Consider the following 22,578-nt stretch of genomic DNA (forward strand, 5'->3'; position numbering starts at 1 on the left):
CCCAATTATCACAGACGTGCTCAGTGTGTGAAAGAAAAGGAATTCATTTTCTAAGTAGGAAAGGGAAGTAGGAGAGGGGGAGGGGGTGTGGGAGAAAGGAAGCAATCAGAGTTAGAACAGAACAGCACAAGGAAATGCCTGGAAAACATGAAACTGGAAGGCTGGGGACGGGGGCCTGAGTTTACACTCCACAGCTCTTCCTCGGCGCCTTAGACACTGTTCTCAGTAACACTCTCCTACTTAGAAAACAGAACTGATGCACAAGCCCTACAACCCCCGAACAATCGGGAACATTACTTCTATACATAGATTAAATCCAACAAAACCCTCAAGGAATCTATTGTCCTCATGTGGCGAATGGCTAAGCTTTGTAGTGAGACACCTGTTCTGTATAGCCCTGATCAATTTAAAATAAAATGAAACATTGCTGCATTTCACATTTTGAGGTAATGTTTTAAAATAATTAAACTTTGTATTACTTTCAGACTTAAAGAAAAATTGTGAGAACAACATAAACCCATCCTGAATATGCTGTGAAGATCCAACAATTGTAACACACTCTTCTCATGATCTACACTTTATAATTGTTACTGAATTATTGGCAACAGCTTCCAGAAATTATGGAATTCTCTTGTTCTTCTCCTAACAATTAGGTCATGAGAACAATTTGTCTCATTGACATAGCTGCAGTGTCTGTTTCAAAGACAACACAATTTTAACACTGCTATTTGCTTATCAGATTTTTAAGTTTCCTCTCCCACTGTCTTTACGTTTCTGCTCTAATCCTAACAGTGCAGAATACTTGTCCTTCACGTGTTCACATTCCATCTTCAAGTGATCCCCAGTCTGTCTGTGTTTATTTCACGACACTGACTTGAGAAGGAGACATTAGTTTGCTGAGTAGCATCATTTTAGATCGGGGTGGTATTTCCTCACACTCAGATTCTAACCATGCGCTTGCGGCACAGAGATTACATACGTGACATTGGTTCTCAATGCATCCTATGAAGTGGTCTGAGAGAGGACCCTGCCCTCCAGGGGACAGAAACCGTTCAGTTGAGTAAAGAATGTGCAGCATCTCTCTACTATGAATGAATTTCCTACTCTTGTAATTAGTAAGGGGGTAACTTAGAATCCAATAGTTTAAAATAGATTCCCAATTAAACCAATAATTACCATCACGTTAGCAAAATGGCCATATTTCTTTAACATTATTTGTTTCATTAATTAGGTGTCATTCTACCTTTTAAGAGTTTTCTATGCAATCATGTTTTATTAAATTTTACTAGCAACACAAGTTCATACAGTCCAGTTTTACTCAAGAAATTCTAATCCAGCACTAGTCTTTAGTTGATGATCACAATGTCCCAGATTTGATATTTTCTATTAGCTGAACATTTCTTTATTTTCTAGCAGTTCAGGATGTTTTTGATTTATCTCTAATTTTCCTGTCCTAATATTGGAATCTGCCTTTTCTCCAAAGATACCAGAAATACTTTTATAGGTCAAGATCTGTCTGTGCATTCCATATGCTCCGTTCTTCAGGAGATCATTGCCTCTGCAGGACAGTACCTGTAATGGTATCCACATAGGCATCTAAAGTCTGACTACAAGGCATCTTCCGCTCCAAAAAAACCAGAAATCTTTAGTCTCCCATCCCATACTCACACCCCTTTCTCCTGGAGGAGAAACTCCAATTTTACAGCATTATACATCTAATGAACAACTTAATGGATTATTTATTTATTTGTTTATTTTTTTTTCTTTTTTCTTTTCTTTTTTTTTTCGAGTCAGGGTTTCTCAGTAGCTTTGGAGCCTGTCCTGGAACTCGCTCTGTAGACCAGGCTGGTCTCGAACTCACAGAGATCCGCCTGCCTCTGCCTCCCCAGTGCTGGGATTAAAGGCGTGCACCACCATCGCCAGGCTGTTCAGATATTTTTTCTCAATTAGAACTTTTAATCAAGTTAGTTCAAATAACAGGAGTATATGTGGTAAATGTGTACATTCACTGCAGATATTAAAATTTGGGAGCACAGTGCAAATAATTTCTTAAGTGTGTAGAGTTAAATACATCACATAATTTTATTGAATTAATGTCAGTATAATTTGTATCATTACACTAAATACATTTTATAATTATATTGATATATAACTTAAAAAGCAAATTCAATATAGAACTATGTGCATACATGGGTTCTGTATTATGGCACTATAGGATGAAGCAGGGGAATCAAAGTTAAACGCAAGTGCTGACTGCCCCAGGAGGATCTACTATCACTGATGGCACGAAGGCATTAGTTGGGCAGTGTAACCACAGGCATCTGCATGCTGGTCACTGTACTGTGAGTAGTCTTACTTGTAGCGGAGACTTGCTGACATCGCTCTACCTCATAGAGTGAAACTGAGCCTGATCCAGAGTCTACAGGAAGAAAACAGGAAATCTCACAATTACATAGCCAATTAAAAAACATCCACCAGAAACTCAATGTAGAACTTAAAATATAGAACATAGTCCAGAGAAACTGAGGAAAGCCTAAATAAACATTGAAATGTCTAATTTCCTGAGATTTCCTTGCAGATTCAGATACTCTTAACAAAAATAACAGATAGTTACAAAAATTAAAAGGCAAAGTCTCTCCTTTCTTAGAGGAGAAATATAAAGGATTCACAATACTGAATAAATCATGACAGGGAGAAAAAAATTAGTGGATTTATGCTACTTGACTTCAAGGCATAGCAATCATAGCAATCAAGAAACTTTGGTACTGATAGAAAGAATAATAACAAGAAAAACAAGGAAAGCTTGGAAATCAACTCACATTTTGATTGTTAACAAAAGAAGGAAGGAAGGTCATTCATAGAGAACACAGTATTTTTGTCTTTTCAAGAAATGACTTTGCAACCACTAGAAATTATTAACAAGAGAGGGTGCAGAATTCAAAATACACTAATAAATAATACATTTGAAGCCTCCAATAAAAACATATCTGCAGTTACTTGATGTTTTGGCAGACACTGAAGCCATCTACATGAAAAGAAAACACACTGCAAGACTGCTCATCACCATTTCTCTCAGCATTAAGAAATGAGCTCCTGACATCTGCTCTGGCATAGACGAATCTCAGAATATAGGATGTACAAAAGCAATTCCACTAAGTTCAACAATAAGAATATCTTGAGAGATTTGGATGACTCGTGTTTATGCATTAGACACCCAATACACTTATAAGCAAAACTACTTGGGCTGGCTAATATAAAGGAGCATCAGCATCCTTTGTTCCCTTTAGAAACTGACAAGCAAAATGGTTGCTAAGGAAAGTCACATAGTTTTTTTTAATGAATACAAAACACTACGCATACATTATAATTCAAATAAACACTATCATTCTAATTTGAAAGTGTGATTCAAGGGTGAACCAAGCTTAGTTGTGTATAAGACAGATAAATGTTAAAGTGTTTCTTTAACACAAATATACACCATATAAGTATAAGAACTAAAAAGAGAGACATGGAAGAAAGCATGGAGAAATTTAGAAATGCTTCAAAATTATGAGGAAGTAAAATGTCAATGTTACAGATTATCCTTACTTGAAAGTGAAATGTCCTCATTTTCTGCTTGACAGGTTCCACTTGAGGGCTGATTGACGTCCACATCTACACATTCTAACTCTCTAAAAAAAAAAAAATAGGAAACCAAACTGTGTAATAAAGTCAACAGAGTAAGTTTTACCTTTACTCACAAAATCCAAGTGTTCATTAAATTTTAAAATTTTATGATTCCGGTCAATGGTCTGGAGCTTTTATCAGATTATCTGAGAGCTCCAAAGCCGTCAAAGTAAACAAACAGCAGAGGAGGTCAAACAGATATGAATAGAGCAGTCAGTCAATGAAATACTACAAAGACACAACAAAACAAAACAAAAAACCCTGGGAAATGGTTAACATTAGCAGTTACAACGATATCACCCAAGATTGGAACAATAAACTCAATCTCCTGGGACTAATATCTGGGGCTAATATCTGGGTGTGGACACGGGGCTTCCCTGTCAGCCACTTTTCATACTTTCCATACAGACTACGTTCACTGCTTTGTGACTCCACTGACCCGCAGGACGTCCTGTGTACTAGGACCCACTGCTGCCACACTAGCCTGGCTCAGGTAGGCGACCTTCCTTCTTTTGCTTGTGTTCCACTCTAGTCTTTCCATACTTACCCTTGGTGCTGCTGCAGCTACTTGTCTGCTTCCCTCCTTCTAGTTCACCACCACCCCCTTGGGACTCAACATTGTGGTTCAGATCCAGGGTCTCTCTAACTTTTCTCAGTCATTTCTCTCAGCCTTTCCCTCTAGTCCAGCTTCATTCCTTTGTGACCAAGCATCAGAACAACTCTCCATCCCACGGCAGAACAGTTAGTTCTCTACCACACACACGGGTCCAGACCCACCACTTAGCTGTCCAGAGCTGTGACCCAGGAGAGCACTTCACTAGTAACCCTACAGCCACCATACTTCACTAGGGACCAGACTGAGCAAAAGCAAGCAAAGATCTGAAACTCCCCCAACAAAGACGAGAACAGATATCTACACCAAGAAATACCTAGAATATCATAAATACAGATGCCTAAATAACAGAGCAAAATACAAGAAGGAAGAACAAGATAATATACCCCCTCCAGAAGCCAGTAAGCCTATGATAATAGGCCTTGGGAACAGCTATTAAGCCAAAGCACAAATCAAGGACTTAAAAATAGCAATTATGAGTAAGCTCAAAGACCTTGAAGGAAATATGAACAAATCCCTAAATGAAGACCTAAAATGCAAACAGCTAAATCAAATAATGAAAAGAATTCAAGACATGGAAGTAGAGTTTAACAAAGAAATAGAATAACTAAAAAAAACCCCAAACTAAAATAAAACTGGAAATGAAAAACTAAAGAAGCTGAATAAAACTTCACAGGTTAGCCTTAGCTACAGATTAAAAAAAAAAAATGAAGAAAGAATTCTGGTCTTGCAGACAATGTAGAAGTAATAGATGAGCTGGCCAAAGAAAAATTCAAATATAAAAAATCCAGTCAAAAAATATCTAAGAAATCTGGGACATTATAAAAAGACCAAATCTATGAATGATAATCTATGAATGATATAAATGAAGAACCCAGGTTATATAGATGTAGAAAATATTTTTAATAAAATCATAGAAGAAAACTCCCCCAATATAAAGAAAGTGATGTTTATCCAGGTAGGCAAGAAGCACACAGAACACCAAATAGACTAGACCAGAAAAGTTGATGCATAATAAAACCATACTAGACCATGATGCATTAATAAAGTGCTAACTATACAAAACAAAAAATGGATATTATAGGATACAAGAGAAAAAGACCAAGACTTTTATAAAGCAGGCCCACTTAAACATGCAACTTCTCAACAGAGACTCTAACGGGCCTGGGCAGATGTCTACAAGCTCTGAGAGACCAGAGATACCAGTACCGACTACTACACCCAAAAAAACTATTACTCATAATTGATGAAGAAAGAAGAAAATTTCACAATAAAAACAAGTTTAAGCAATTTCTGTGCACCAATTCAAATCTACAGAAGACAATAGGAGGAAAACGTTAGTTAAAATGAACTCACTTAAGAGGGCACATGAAATAAATAATCAAAGAAGTCAGTCTAAAGAAAGGGAGAGGATGACACACCTCATACTATGAAAACAAAATTGCACGAATTAATAAATTCTGCTCTTAAAAGCTCTCAATATTAATGGCCTCAATTACCTAATCAAAAGAACATAGACTAACAGACTGATTAGAAAACAGGACCTATCTTTCTACTACATGTATGAAACACCACTCAAAACCAAGGATAGACATCATCTTATGGTACAGAGATGGAAAAAGACATTCCAAGCAAATGAATCCAAGAAGAGAGCACGAGTAGCTATTTTCATAGTTGAAGAAAGACTTCAGGCCAACAATAATAAAAAGAAATAAGAAAGTACACTATATCCCCATTAAAGAAAAATCCACCAAGAGGATATTATAATATTAAATGTGTGTACCAAACACAAAGGCACTCCAGTTCATAAAAAGAAACACCACTACAGCTAAAATCACTTATTGACTCTCACATCTTGAAAGTGGGTAACTTCACCACTCTCCTCATGCCAACAGACTGGCCACCCAGACAAAAACTCAACAGAGATATGGTAAATAATATTATAAATCAAATGGAACTAGCACATATTTAAGAATGTCCCACCTAAACATTAAAGAATATTCTTTCTCTCCAGTAGTCCACAGAACTTTCTGCAAAATTGACTACATACCTGAACACAAAGCGAGTCAAATCAAGTCTCAACATACATAAAAAGACTGAAATTACAGCCTGCATTCCACATGAGCACTATGGAAGCTGGACACCAATACACTGGAAACAAGAAAACATATACAAACGCAGACACATTGGACAACTCACGACTGAATAAAAATCGAGTCAAGCTTAAAATAAATAAGGAAATTAACTTTTAAATGAATTTTGACTGAATGAAAATGAAAATACAACATATTTAAATTTATAGAATACAATAGAGGCAGGCCTAAGAGACTTTTCATAGCACTAAGTGCCTACATCAAAAAACTGGAGAAGTAAGGCATGGACACACTTGAAAGCTCTAGAACAGAAGAAATAATACTCAAAAAGAAGAGATGAGAAAAGTAATCCAGCTCAGAATTAAAATTAATTTCACAGAGCTACAAACCATGCAACCTACTACAGAAACCCTCCTACACTGTATATTGGTATAACAGTGGCACCTATGTTAAAGGAGTAACTAGCCACTTTTAAAAACTGAGCATCAGCCGGGCGGTGGTGGCGCACGCCTTTAATCCCAGCACTCGGGAGGCAGAGGCAGGCGGATCTCTGTGAGTTCGAGACCAGCCTGGTCTACAGAGCTAGTTCCAGGACAGGCTCCAAAGCCACAGAGAAACCCTGTCTCGAAAAACCAAAAAAAAAAAAAAAAAAAAAAAAAACTGAGCATCACTCAACATCAACACGGAAGCTTCTTCTTACAGCAGATGGTAGGCAATAAAGTGATCCACAACCAGACAAAGTGCAAAGGGTTGAAAGAGTCTTTGAAACACACATCCTAAAGGGACGTCTTTATCATACAGTTCCTCTCAAGGCTCAGAGATCAATGCAAGGGAGAAGGCATAACGCCTGCAAAAGCCAGTGGAGGTGATGATTCCAAAGGAATAGCATCTTCCAAACGCAAAAGGACTGCCGCACACATGGACTCGAGACACTGTCACAACATGCACAAGACTGACACAGTTCAAACAAGACAAAGCCCAGCACTGAGAAAGGAAGTCCCAGCTTGAGCCAAAAAGTTATTTGAAACTAATAATCCTTGAGAAAGGGAAAATCTGTTTTTACCAATACAGAGACACTCTGTCAACCACCCCAGGACAGGCCCCACGCTCATAATGGACCAATACAACACTGACTCCATGCTCTGTTTCTGTTTTTTGTTGTTACTGTTGATTTTTATCGTTGATTTCTTTAGTTAATGTGTTTTGATTTATTTTCTTTTTCTTGAGGAAGAGAAGGAGAGAGAAAGAACATGAAGTTACATGGGAAGGGATGTGCAGGAGGATCTGGGACTACTTAGGAATGTGAAATAAATATGATTAAAATATATGCATGGAAAAATTTTGACTAAAATATTAGAAAAGTGAAATTCTGTTCTGGCACATTGTGAATTAAAATAACATGAAACTCATAAAATAGAAAGTTAACATCAAAGGCAATTAAAGTAAATTAAACCTTGAATGACAATAATTTTATTTCAGTTTATATAGAATGATGTACTTTCTCTTTGAAGATATATGGATTTCTTCCTCCAGAATATGGTGAAATTGTTTCTGTTCATGGTACATACTAAAAACACCAAAGGAAAATGCAAACTGAATTGATAATGTGCTATTTTCTAAGAACTTTAAAAATATTCTTTAATGTGTTTTTAAATGTGGGATATAAAATACTCACTTTTTCAGCTGATCCAAGCACGGACTAGTTTCTGGCAAAACCCTGATACCCCGACCATAACTGGTCCCTCCATGAAGATGAAACTCCAGTCTTAACAGTGAACTTCTGAGCTCTGAATTAACGGACTGAAGTTTGGTATGGAGGCTAAAGATTCTAAGAAAACTTCCGATCTAAAAGAATATTAAGAAAATTATTTCAGAAAAAAGGGATTAATTAAAACAATTTCTGGTATTTGAAAATTTCACAGTCAATAGGAGGCAGTAACAAAGGACACAACCAAGGACACTTTCCAACTGCAGAAGACACTGGAAGGAGGTAGCACTGGGCCTGGCATCAGCTGCATGGACTCCACATCAGATCTGAAACACGGACGGGAGCATGCTTATGCACATGCCCATGGGCAGCCTACCCAGCACACACAGGCCCATTTCGGAGGCTCATCAATAGAATACAGTGAAGGGATCTAAGACCTAAATGAAATTCTATTTGATAATATTTTGAAAAGAACTTGTTTGAACTACCCTAAAATAATATTATAAATGAGGCATAAAATCCCCTCACTATGAGACATTAGAAAAAAATTAATCATCTAGTTTGATCAAAATAACATAATGGCCATATTTACTTGACAGGTTAATTTTTTTGCTAGCCACAGAAAGACTTCTGCCTTAGTCCTCTGCTGGTATCATACATGTGTGCCACCAACTGTTTTCCTGTATCTTACAAATTCCACGGAAAACAAAGTTCTAATATAACTTTTTATTTTTATCACTATCTTGTGGAATACATTCTGTAAATTCAAATGTAGGATTAAGCCAGAATTTTGACTAACCACTCTAAGTCAATCTCAGCTATTTTTCTAAATTTATACTAAAACATCTGTAACTAGAGAATTTAGACATTCTTCAATGAATATTACAAATGAAAAAAAACATAGTAGGGTATTAAAAGCCACTGACATTTAGAGCCAAGTGCTGTTGGACGAGACTCTAGCACCAGCTGTGGGGGAAGACAGTTTGTACCCACAGCATCCAAACCAGCTCAAGCAATTCCATTTTAATAAGATCAAATAAAAAAGACACTGATCTCTACCAAAAGGAGCACGCTATGTAATATCAACTGCATGTATTTTTATGTAGACTTATAAGTAAAAAGGGAAGAATATAAGGAAGTTTAATTCACTTGCATATAAGCAGCATTTCTGAGCGTTGGGTGAGTGAGAAGCTACTTTTCTCCTTTTCCCTACAAATTCAGTATAATTGTGGTAACATAATAAATTAGAAAAGCATCAAATGGAGGGAAAGGGTAGGGAGGGTGTAGAGATGAGAGTAGGGAGGGAGGCAGGGAGGGAGAGAGGGAAAAGGGAGAGAAGGAGAGACAGCAATGCAAGCGTCTGCTCTGGAAGCTCTTTGTTAACCTTGAGCTCTAGCGGAGCAGGAGGAGTAGAGAGCAAGTCAGGGAGAAACAGCCATACTCTCAGCACGGCACTAAAGCTTCTCTTCCGAGGAAATCCCTTTCTGGTCCTCACAGGTTTTCTGAGGTGGGCAGGCAGATGGAAGGAGTCAGTCTATTCTCTTCAAATTACCTTTGACTGCTTTAAATGAGGTGGAGAAGTTAAGGAGGTGGAGAAGGGAATATAGAAAGGTTCAGGGGAAAAATACAAGGGAAATATATACTTTCCATGAGGACTCTAAAGTGAGATACTAGAATAATAAATATTAAAATACGTATTTTTGTATGCTTTTCATAATGCTTAGTCCTTTTGATTTTACATTAGTATAGCAGATGTCTATCACCGTTAAGGGCTAGAAAGAAAGCTGAAACAGGAAAAGACCTCCATTAGTAGACAAAGTTTATCTATACAAAGATTAATTTCGTTTACATTAAATTTTAAATTTAAGGCAATTTCAGCCAGAAACTTCAGTGTCTTTCATGACATCTGAAAACTTTTTCTAAAAACGTATACGGAAGAAAAAGGAGCTGGGTGGTGGTGGCGCACACCTTTAATCCCAGCACTCGGGAGGCAGAGGCAGGCGGATCTCTGTGAGTTCGAGGCCAGCCTGATCTACAAGAGCTAGTTCCAGGACAGGAACCAAAAGCTACGAAGAAACCCTGTCTCAAAAATAAAATAAAATAAAAAAAATAAATAAAAATAAAAACAACCCCAAAACGTCAGGATTGTTCTGAAGAGTAGGATGTGGGGCAAGACAAAAAGTAAGATAGACACCCTATGGAGTAGTGAGTACGGCTGTGTGCTGGAGTAAGAGTAACTTTAAGAGCAGGCAATAGAAACCACAGGGACTGCAGCGGATTCCATACACAGCTTTAATGCAGAGGAGTCTGAAGTAAGTGTGGTAAAATCTTCAGAACAAAGCATCAATGGTGAATGCATGGAACCTAACCATATTTTTCCTTCCCGACACTAGACCAGTGAACACAATGTACAGGTCAGCATAAAGCTTATTTCTCTGAGCAAATCACAGAGAAAAGACAACAAATAGTTATTATCAAAAATGCCTTCTGGAGGCAGCACTGCATTTTGTAAAGCTTGAATAAATATTACAGAATGTGCCTGATGCTCATATATTAATCTTGTTAGTGATGCAATAAGATTCCAAAGCTACAAACTAAGGAATTTCAATAAAAAACAGGTGTAGCTTAATCTGGTATTAATGTCTAATCAATACATAACTATTAAAAATATAAGACTAGAAAGAAGTTACTATGTATGATTCTAGAAAAGAGTATTCTCCATTTAACAACAACAAAAGTTTTTATTTTCCCCTAGAGCTAACCACAGTTATTAGGTCACAAAATGCGAAAATGTGATTATGACTATGTATGTTTTCTACTATTTTAAAAATTGCAGCAGGGTAAGAATATATTATTTATACAAGTTGATAATATGCTTTATAACTGCATCAACTGTTGTCATTATTAAAAAACATTTTCATGATCCTACACGAGTTATGAAATTATTCCATGCATGCTAATATTAAAATGCAACTCTTAACATCTGTCTTGATGTGTTGAGAAGGTATTTGCATCAATGACATGTGACTAAAGATTTCTTATTGTCAATGTTTCAGAGGTTGTCAGAAAATAAGTAAAAGTGATATCAAGGAATAGTAAGTAATGTAAAATTATATTACGCACAAAGAGAATTCTTTGCATCCTGATAGTGCCCGGCAAATAATATAATGCTATGTCTGAGAGAAATGACAAGCCATCTATTTTCTTAATTATGTGTGCTCATGTCACCCTCTAGTGGACAATGCAGAGGATGCAGCAACACTGGAACTGCTGAAAACCCATTAATCCGCACTGCCCTGAGCTCTTTTGCAATGTGCTGGTTAGGATTTAGGGAAGAGAAGCAGGATAGGTGAAGTGAATATGCCTAGTTAGGACCTGAGCACAGGAGAAGGAAGTCAAATAATCAAATGGTTAAAACAGATTAAGGAGCATCCTTTCTTCTCATTAAAGAGTCCTTCCTGTGTATTAAGAAAGCATATTCAAATTTGGACTTATCATTATTCTTGTTTTCAAAGTAAATCAATCCGTGTAGACAGCATCTTCGGAAAAAATCCCAAAGTCTATCTTCAAACTATGCAAGTCCAGGTGCCTCAATGTACACAAACATTTATAAAGGGTAAGAAAATGTTAGTATCCTGGCCCTGCCCTTCACAGAATTTATTGATTAGAGTCAGTTAAGACAATCTGTAACACAATATGACAGGAAAGTGTTTTCTGCTCTAGGATATTTGTTTAATAAACGGGAACAGCACTAAACTGCACACATGCAGTTTTATTTGTGTTTTCTCTTCTTATAAATAAATAGAAATAATCTATAGGAAAGATCATTTTTTTCGGCATTTATTAGACCCAGAAGCAGGAGACTTTCAAAAAAATTGGTAAAAATGAACAAAAACTATTCTTTACCATTTGTGAATCTAAATATAATAAGAACTGCCAAATTTCCCTAGACAGTAAGCAAGGTCCACACAATACACACAAACAACCCAAATCACTCTGCACACTATATTTTCTCAAAGTAATGTGCACAAAGGTAAGTCTACACTCTGCCAAAACAATTCAGAATGTTTCAAGATAATAAGCTGGAGAGCTGGAACCAGGGCTAGCACCTTAGTCACTTGTCCATTTCAGGGGACTATTTCCATTTCGCATGGAACAGACCTGTGAGGCAGTGCCTGGAGTTCCCTGGACAGACCGGGACTGAGATGACTCCCATCGGCTGTCCAGAACCTGGCAAGATGACTCATGGAACAGAAGCTGTAGAACAGCACAAGCAGGAGCCAGAGCATCTGCTGCAGAATTTACTTCCGGAGACTCAGATTTTGTTCCAGTATAAACCAATAACTCAAGACTACTTTTGAAAAACTAAAGAAGAATACATGGAGCTTCTAAAGAAAAAAATACTACCTAAAAATTTTTATTTATTCAACATGAAGTTTAATTTTATATAATGACTTGAAAACTTTATCAAAAGAAAGTAACTCACATCATACATGATGTATATGATGAAAATTCACACATTTCTACTCTTTCTAGACTTCTAGGTTACTTATAAGTAGACTTTACGAATGAGAACCAACAGTAGTAGTTTAATATAGCACTTTGTCCAAACGCCACCCATATAAAATAAGATCATTTGTCATTATTATTGTGGTGAAAATATATATTGCTTTAGTGATGGCATTCTGGTGGTTAAAACTATATCATTATTCTTATCCCTCATTAAAGTTGCAATTTCTTTTTAAAATATTGTTAATAATTTTATGGCATCATAAATAACATTTCTCATATCACAGACTTATATTTATTATTTCTAGAAAAAATATGCTTGTAAACATAATTTAAAAAGTTTCCAACACATGAGAAGTCATCTTTTGAGTTACTGGACAGGTTGTCTGAGAGATTTCTAAAACACTGGCTACTGCTGTTGTCCCCCAGAGGCAGAAGGCACCATGACTTTGGACATAGGACCCAGGAACCAGGAACCCTGAGTTGGACCTGATCTGAAAGTTCCCTCCATAAGGCATCATGGAAGCTCCCAAAGGAAGAAGCAAACAACAGTCCTATCCAGCTGTGATGGCCATGATGCACAAAAATGACCAACATGGCATGATAACCCTAGGGTTGCAGTAGTGGCATGCATACCTTGGTAGTAACCAATAGCTCTCTAAACAAGAGGGAAATTATGCCTGGTACTATAAACTTAGCCAATTACCTGGAACTAGTGAAGCCATGGATCTTGGAGGAGAACCTATAACTGCCACTTTAGTAAACCAACATACTTCCTAACTATATCCTAAAAATTTATCCTTATACACACAGAAAAGTGTAGTTCTCAGCCTTCATCAAGGAAAAAATTATCTTTAAAACAGAGACCATTACAGAAAGCCACAACCAACCAAGATGCACAAATGTAGAGCTGAGTCCAAAGAATCCATTTACAACATAACTGTGTAAAGGTCAGGGAACATTTCAGAATAGAGGGAATGAAGACTGTTGAAGACCGAAACATACAGGAGGTCTGCTGTAAGATTGTGTTTTCTAGAAATAATGGAGACCTAAACCCATTAAATCTTACCAACAAGGCTTCCTCAACATGATCTGAATTAGGGTGGCATTAACAGACATGCTAATGAGAGAGGGGGAAGCTCAGGAGACCTGAATCCCACACAAAGACCTACAGACAACTGAGGAATGCTGAGAGCAGGAGAAGTCTGCTCACCCAGGGAAGAGCACATCCATTGGTTATATATACATACACACCTAGAAAGACAGAAGAGGCCATGCAACTTGAAAGAAATCAAGGGATGGGGAGTACATGGGAGGGTGTGGAGGGAAGGAGAAAATGGATAAAGGGTTATTGATATAATTACATTCTCAAATAAAAAGTAATTTTAAATATATATGTGTGTGTGTGTGTGTGTGTGTGTGTGTGTGTGTGTGAGTGTGTGTGTGTTTATATATGTTATAAATATATATGGGACGCTCACCCCTTATTCTCAAAGGGGCAAGAAGAAATTTCCTAGCAGAATGTTTTCCCAGGAAGATAGTGGCCTTCCCCTCTCCCACCCAGGAGATTCTGAGCACAAGGTCACTTAGCTCAGTCCAGCCAGCCACCTGGTACAGGCTGATAAAGATGGCTTAACTCAAAAACAGTGGCCTTGCTCTAGGAACAAGGAAAAAAGGTGACTTAACAGAATGGAAGGGAGCAAAAGTCCTTGTACCCGTGCTAAAGCATCTTCAAAGATTCTCTTTTTAGTTATGCCTTTAAAAGCTTACTCCACAGAGGAGATACAACTCCTCTCTACCTTGTTGTAATGGGGATGGAGATGAGTTCCAAACATGTTTGTATTATGATGATTAAACCTTGCTTATTACAGTCTGGGCCTCTCTGATGGTCTCTCTCTGGGGGTTGTAATCTGGGCACAACAATATATATATATAACTTGAAGACAAATTTGGTTAATTTCTAGACCCCCTATATCACCTACAAACAATATATGAGCATAAATTATAAAACTGCAAAGACTATAAAAACTAAAGAACAAGCATCTTTCTACTCAACATCACCTTCAGGGATTTAGCCACTTGCACATGATTGTCATAGACCATAATGTCTACCACCAGACTCTGCAGCTGTAGAATGTGACTTAAGTCACCTTCAAAGTTAAGGTCTTGTAAGGAGACTCTCCAGGAGGGAAAAGTGGTCCTCGTTCCGTCCCATACCTGTATAGGACAGGAACAAAAGGCTTAATGAGGTTTATGAAATACTGAGGCAAGCTTCAAAATGAATCAATGCACGCTACTGAGTGTCCTTAATACTTCTAAATGTGATGTGTATCATTCTGAGACTGTAAAAAGGCTAAATATGAACTACTGGTGATATGCAGGAAAATGCAGAAAGATAAAAATGAAAAGTCACTGTATGATACCAAGGAAAATATTAAGTAACTGTAGGCTGAGCTTTCTTCTATCTGTGCTCAAATACCACCCCATTCCCCCTACCTACCTCTCCTTCTTTTTATCTCCCCCATTTATACCCCTCATTCTGGGTATATTTAACTTCTGGTTACTCTAAAAAAAAAAGATGGGCTGGAGAGATGGCTCAGAGGTTAAGAGCACTGACTGCTGTTCCAGAGGTCCTGAGTTCAATTCCCAGCAACCACACGGTGGCTCACAGCCATCTATAATGAAACCTGGGGCCCCCTTCTGGCGTGCAGGCACACATGGAAGGAATGCTGTACACATAATAAATATTTAAAAAAAATAAAAATAAATAAAAAACAAAGATATGAGATAAAGTCAAATCTTTAAGACAATGAGATAATGCCTGTTTCAAACTGAGTATCAAGAAACTAGAATAAGGGGCTGGAGAGATGGCTCAGTGGTTAAGAGCATTGCCTGCTCTTCCAAAGGTCCTGAGTTCAATTTCCGGCAACCACATGATAGCTCACAACCATCTGTAATAAGATCTGATGCCCTCTTCTGGCCTGCAGACATACACACAGACAGAATATTTTATACATAATAAATAAATATATAAAAAAAGAAACTAGAATAAGCTTAAGGAAATTTAAACTTAAAAGTATTTCTCAGCATCTACATTGTATGAACACAGTAATAAAAAAAGTGGAATAATGCTTTTATTATAGATTATTGAAGCTGGAGAGATGGCTCAGCAATTGATAATGCATACCACTCTTGAAGAAGGCACGGGTTTGGTTTCCAGCACCCATGTCAAGTATCTTACAACTGCCTGTAACTTCATCTTTAGGTGATCCAAGACACTTTTCTGGCCTTTCCAGGCACCTGCATAAATGTGCAAAGACTTACACAAATACATGTAATTAAAAAATAAAATCCATTCTTAAAAAAGATTTATCCAATTATGGTTTAAATGCAAACCACAGACAGGTAAATGGTGTTGCCTGAGCCTACTGCGGAGCTGCCTCGTTCAGAGTTCACACTGGCCTGTGTGCGTGTCTGGGGGGGGGATTTGTTTTAGATTATTGATTGGTGCAGGAGAGCCCAGTCCACTGTGAGCAGCATCATTCTCAGGCAGGTGGTCCTGAATCAAGTAAGAATGCTAACCCTGTAAGATGGTCTATAAGCCAGCAAACAAGTAGTGTCCTTCGTGACTTCTGCCCCACCTGTTAAGTTCTTGCTTGTGTGTCTATCCTGACCTCCGCCTGGACTGTGATCTGGAGGTATAAGCCAAGTAACTCTTCCCTTCTATAAGGTGATTTTGGTCAAAGTGTCTTATCAAAGCAATGATATAATATCAATTCTTAGCAAAGAAATGAACTAAAACACATGGCTACTGGGAAAGCCTAAAATGGATATATTATGACAGAAAAAGGAACAAGATTACATGGTCAGTAATGTAATGTTCAGATTGAAAAAGGAAATATTATTTGCATACTAATAAGTATAATTTAAAAAGAATAATGTCTGTTTTCATGTTTTTAATATTTAATTAAAAATTATTTCTGATACATTAGAAAATCAACATCAGAAAAAAAAATCATTCATAATTCTATTCCTTCAAAGTAGCTCAGAGTAAAACATTGCTATATGACTTCCTAGAATAATTTTGCTACTGTAGGAACATTTTTAGTATATAAATGAAACATATTACTAAGCAGACTATTGTTAAAGTTTATTTCAACAAGTTTAGGTCTACAATTTCACTACAGATTCATAAAACATTCTACCAAAGAGTTCACACAATTACTACGCTTCTTTTTCCTTCCAGGTTTCGACTATATATAAGGTAAAGTATTATTTCAAGCATACTTTTTTATATATTTAATAAAGGAAATTTATAAAACTGGACTGTTAAATGATTTGTAAAGGCTTTTGAGATATAACAAGCTGTCCTCAAAGAGCTTCATCAAGTTGTTCATATTTATTTCTCAGTACTGAATTTCAAAACAAGTTCCTTAACCTTCTTCAGCCCTGTTAGCATTCAGGAGTGGGAGGAGCTGACAAGGCTTCACACCTAACTGAGGCACTCCTGGCAGTTAATAGCTTCTAGAGGCAGAAGAACCATGTTTCTTCAGGAATGTGGTCACTGGCAGGGTGGCCATGCCCAGTGAATGGATGCCCAGTCAAGCACACATAGGGGCACTAAACGGAATTAGTGAGGAAAGCAAAGGACGTGAAGGTAGGAGTGGGATGTTTTGTGGGAATAAGCGAGGGGAGGATGAAGGGGGGGGGGGGGGACAGGAAGTGGATATGACCACATTTCACAGTAGAAATTTATGAAATTCTCAAAGCATAAATTTTAAAAGACAATATAATAAACCCTTCATCCAAGGTTGACTTATCTGAAAACTGATTATTTACTAAAATAGGCTACACGCGTACAGGGATTCTTTAGAGATAAAAATGCTGTTTTGACTCTATCTGCTACAGGGTTGCAGGCTTTATCTCAATCTCTAGCTTTTTCTATCATCGAAACAGTCAACAGATGTTATCAGCAAAGAGCGAGCATCTTTGTTCCTGGAAACGTTCAATGGTTTACAAGTACTCATGTGTTAAGGATGTCACATTGGCCAGGGAACATAAGTTACTTGTCTAGGATTCCTTCTAATCCTGGATGATTTTATATTTCTTTAGTGTAGTTTGGCTTACTTGACTTACTTAACTTTCCTTACAGTGTTTCTTTAAAATATGCCAGCAGTAACAGCAATGAGAAACCCTGTCTTATCCAAGCACTACGACATTCCATTGTCTGATTATTCCAAACAGAGCATTAAGTACAGGATCTTGGCCAAAGCAGTGCTGCTGAAAAAAATCCTATATAAAAATCCAAAGAGTCAAAAAAGAAAATAATGTGGGATTCCCCTCTGTATGCTGTGAATACCACTAGTTAATAAAGAAACTGTTTGGCCGGATAGGGAAAAACAAAGATATGCAGGGAAAACTAAACCGAATGCTAGGAGAAAGGAGGGGAGTCAGAGAGAAGCCATGGAGCCACGGCCAAAGACATGTGTTGAAACTTTGCTGGCAGGCCACGGCCTCATGGTGATGCACAGATTAGTGGAGATGGGTTAAATTATGATGTAAAAGCTCGCCAATAATAAGCTAGAGCTAATGGGTCAAGCAGTGATTTAGATAATATAGTTTCTGTGTGATTATTTCGGGGATCATGGGCGCTGGGAAACACACAAGCAGCCTCCCACAACAGGAAAATGATTAAGTAACTACTTTCCCCAGCTTATTAGTGGGGTCGGAGTAAATGAAGCCTGAATAGCATTTACGTGTCTCTAATTTTTCTAGCTGACTTAAAAACAAAACAGAAAAATAACAACAAACATTTCAAAGTTACTCATGCCTACTCTGATGAGCAAGGAAGTAAAGATATGGGAACAGAACTTAACAGCAGTATACCAAGGATGTAAAGGTGACAACACAATTGACTTTCACAAAGAAGCAGACATATTCACACAAAAGTGTCACTAAAGACATAACAGAATTCTGGATGTTCTTATTATTAAAATAAATGAATGTCACACTGTTTCTAAAATCCATCCTGACAAATACTGTTTTTTTTTTTTTTTTCTTGGAGGGAAAGCACAGAGAAAAGCAGGAACAGAACTAAGTGGGAAGTGTGTTGTGTGTGTGTGTGTGGGTGGTGTTAAATTTAACTGAATATAAAATGGAGTCTATAAACACTGTATCATAATGCTGCCGGCTCCTTATTAACAGTACATAGCACTAAATCATGATTTCAAATATTTAGATCATACCTTTAGAAGAAATGTTGTTCCATCCACTTCCGCTTTACCCAGGAGCTGACAAGTCAGGTCATAAAACTGCAGGGGTTGAACATCACACAGCTGTACCATAGCTGAAGAAGCTGGGATGTGTGTGGATGCCCAAACCCGCAAGTCTTCTACCATTTCTCGGTCCTGAGCACTGAAGCTAAACAGTTTGCTTGAACTCCGTGCTGTGACAGGAGTCCCTAAAGTTCCTTCAAATGTCAAAGATGCAAAGCCAGAGGTGTTGATTCCCTGAAGGTCATTTTTATAGACTTGGATCTAAGAAAGAGAGACAAAGTAGAAAAGAAACAAAACTCTGACTGTGGTGGTTTGAATAACAATGGCCCCATAGGCCCATATACTTGAATGCTTAGTCACAGGGAGTAGAACTCTGATACAATTAGAAGGATTGTGAGGTGTGGCCTTGGAGGAAGTGTGTCCCTGGAGGTGGGCTAAAGCCCAGGCCCAGTCTCAGTCTCTCTCTCTCTCTCTCTCTCTCTCTCTCTCTCTCTCTCTCTCTCTCTCTCCCTGTGCATTAGGATGTAGAACTCTCAGCTATTTCTCCAGCACCATGGCCTGCTACACCTGCTGTCAAGCTCCCTACCATCATGAAAATGAACTAAGCCTATGCAACTGTAAGGAACTTCCTAATTAAATGCTTTTTCTTATAAAAGGTGCCTTGGACATTGTGTTTCTTCTTCCTTCTTTATTATTTATTACTGAAGCAGCTTACAAACAATATAAAACACTCAACTGATGTTATGTCAAGATACATAACTATGCAAATTTTAAAACACTAAAAGAAATTTATACTTTTAAAAAGATAATAGTACCCAAATTCTATCAAACTTGCCTTTTTATGTTTTTGAGTGTTAAATTCACATAATTTTCACAAGGGGAAAGTATTATATGACAGCTACCAATGTGGTTTAGCGAAAGCGCAAACACATGAGTGTGTAAAGAATACACTGGAGGTTAGGGCATCTTTGTAAGTGAGCAGGCGGAACCATGCTGTGAGGACTTTCACTGTGTAAACCTGTGGGCTCATTTATAAATGGAAAATTATAAAATATGTCGTTTTAATATTTTCTTCATCAACAGATTTGTTCATATGAAATGCTCCCATCCCCTTTATTATCTCTAGTAACACTTTATGTCTGATAGTAAAATCATTATTTCATTTTCTGGTTGCAATATACAAATTTTTTCTTATAGTTTTCCAATTTGCTTTTGTCCTTACATTTACAGCGTATTTTGCAGATGGTACATATTTGATTCTGCTTATATTCACTCTCAACGTAACTTGACTTTTATGGCTATGGAGGTTCTTTCACCTTACTCCCCCAGAGTTCCCTGAGCCCTGACGGGAGGAATTTGATGGAGACGTCCCATGTAGGACTGAGTAGTGTGAGGTCTCTCACTCTCTGCACCGTCAGCTATGGGTCTCTGTGTTTGTTTCCATCTACTGCAACAGAAAGCTACTCCGAGGATGGCTGAGCAAAATCTACGAGGATAGCAGAACATTAGGATTTGGCCTTCTCTTGGCTTCCTAGCCTACCTAGTCTCTGGATTTGGCTTTCTCTTGGCTTCCTAGCCTACCTAGTCTCTGGATTTGGCTTTCTCTTGGCTTCCTAGCCTACCTCGTCTCTGGATTTGGCTTTCTCTTGGATCCCTAGCCTACCTAGTCTCTGGATTTGGCTTTCTCTTGGCTTCCTAGCCTACCTAGTCTCTGGATTTGGGGCACACAGCAGTGTCAGAGACAAGCTGCATCTCACAGAGTGGGCCTTACATGATCAGGTGTTGGTTAAGTTCTTCCAGTGGAGTTGAGTTTCAGTCTTCCCTCCCTCAGCTTACCAGGACTTCACAATTCATTGCTTTAAGAGTTAGAAGCCAATCAGAGAAACACAACAAGAACCCATTCTTAAATAAAATTAAATTAATTTAAAAAAGTTACAAGATGTATCCTATCCCTTCCAAATGCTACATGAAAACTTGACAACATCAACCATACTCGGAAGTGACAGGACAAACCAGTTGGAATCACAGCTTCCAATGTACAGGAAGTTTATTTAAAAGAAGAGGTTTCTAACTACTAATTGAGGCCTCATCCTATTTACATTCCTTGTCTCTTGAAATGCTTAAAGTCACCTTTTTAACAAGGCAGCCATATCATTAGAACTAACTATGATTAGAGAACAATTCAGACTTCTTGACTAATAAATGCAGGTTGTAGAAAGTATGAATTATACCTTTAGCCTATGAAAGCGAACAATGTCTCCAACTTTATAAATGATCGGAAGGCCTTCGTAGTTTCCACTAAAGAGCATGCACGTTAACTTCACGTTTGTCTGGTCCACAATTGTTACTACTGAACAATAATCTGGGAAACAAAAATATTTAACAAAAAACTGAAGTATTTTAAAGCATTTGATAAAATAGGAATATGTTTATTAAAATGAGATACAGACATACTTTTGGCTTTCAATACCACAGTCAAATTAATCTAAAGAAGTGTTCCACGAAAAATTAACCTTAAGATATACAGGAAAACAAAACAAAACAGTCTACATTATTTTTCTGAAGAAATAACTTTTGTGTTCAAGTTTAAAACTCTTGATATTAACATTCTAAAATAGATATAATCACATTGATAGTGAGAGCTGGGAAAATAACAATGATTTCTAACACGGGCAAGGCTCTGGGTTTAATCCTCATTGGGGAGGAAGGGAAGAAGGGAGAGACGGTGGGAGCAAAAGAGAAATCAAGATTATAAAGGCAGGGGCTGGAGAGATGGCTCAGTGGTTAAGAGCATTGCCTGCTCTTCCAGAGGTCCTGAGTTCGATTCCCAGCAACCACATGGTGGCTCACAACCATCTGTAAAGAGGTCTGGCGCCCTCTTCTGGCCTTCACGAATACACACAGAATATTTTATACATAATAAATAAATAAATATTTTTAAAAAAGATTATAAAGGCAGAAATGTGAAAAATCAGCTCTGTACTATACAGATGCAGGATCAGACAGTTTACAAACACAGCCTGTAAAACATACAACACAAACGCACAGTTTGTATACTATATATAAATAATACACCAATAAATAGATCCGGAGGAATGATAACATTTTAACTTAGAAATATTATGAATATTTGTGCTTACAGAGAAGCACAGCTTTAACACTGTTGATCTTCAGAACTGTAATAGATGGCGCTGTAGTTCAGGAATTGTCCCACTAGGAACACTCAGCTCTCTCTCCAGCACCTTGCCTTGTTTCTTGCCATGGTCTGTAAATCAGCTCTGATTAAGTTTTTTTCCTTTATAAGCATTGTGGACCCGGTGTCTCTTCGCAGCAATAGAAACCCTAAGACATCTGGTAACTCTATTAACATCACCTTCATGTACTTATATATTTTAAGAGGCTTCTTTTGTATTGTTTCATACACCCCCTCAAATGGCCCTGGTTTTAGCCGTCTCTTCCAGTATTTGCCCCTTCAGCCCCATTCACATCAACCTCACCCCTACCCCATTTGATCTTCCCTTTCCAGAACCACTCCTCATCTCAGCCATCCATAACAATCTATTCTATTTCACTTCTTAGGAAGATCAAACCTCATCTTTAGTACCTTGCTCTATACCTAACATTTTCATTATTTGGACTGTAGCTTGCTAGTCAAAGGCTTAATGGCTAATAGCCACTTTAAGCAAGAACATGCCATATTTGTCTTTGGGCATC

General features: G+C 37.6%; 1 protein-coding gene across 3 annotated transcripts in view; it reads right to left on the reverse strand.

Moving 5' to 3' along the window:
• Pot1 (protection of telomeres 1) overlaps nucleotides 1-22,578 on the reverse strand; it is a 64,786-nt gene that overhangs the window by 14,096 nt on the left and 28,112 nt on the right. For 2 of the 3 annotated variants that reach the window (XM_041675590.1, XM_041675589.1), the window contains 6 exons: nucleotides 21,096-21,226; nucleotides 18,835-19,125; nucleotides 14,651-14,806; nucleotides 8,048-8,217; nucleotides 3,589-3,671; nucleotides 2,357-2,419 (listed from right to left, as the gene is read on the reverse strand). In XM_041675590.1, the coding sequence (XP_041531524.1) occupies nucleotides 2,357-2,419; nucleotides 3,589-3,671; nucleotides 8,048-8,217; nucleotides 14,651-14,806; nucleotides 18,835-19,125; nucleotides 21,096-21,226 (894 nt within the window). The remainder of the gene's footprint in view (nucleotides 1-2,356; nucleotides 2,420-3,588; nucleotides 3,672-8,047; nucleotides 8,218-14,650; nucleotides 14,807-18,834; nucleotides 19,126-21,095; nucleotides 21,227-22,578) is intronic. The other variant, XM_041675591.1, reaches the window with a different exon arrangement.

Source organism: Microtus oregoni, unplaced genomic scaffold (genome assembly GCF_018167655.1).
Source record: "Microtus oregoni isolate MIOR12 unplaced genomic scaffold, Mior012 000026F_ref0000081, whole genome shotgun sequence".
Lineage (NCBI taxonomy): Eukaryota > Metazoa > Chordata > Mammalia > Rodentia > Cricetidae > Microtus > Microtus oregoni.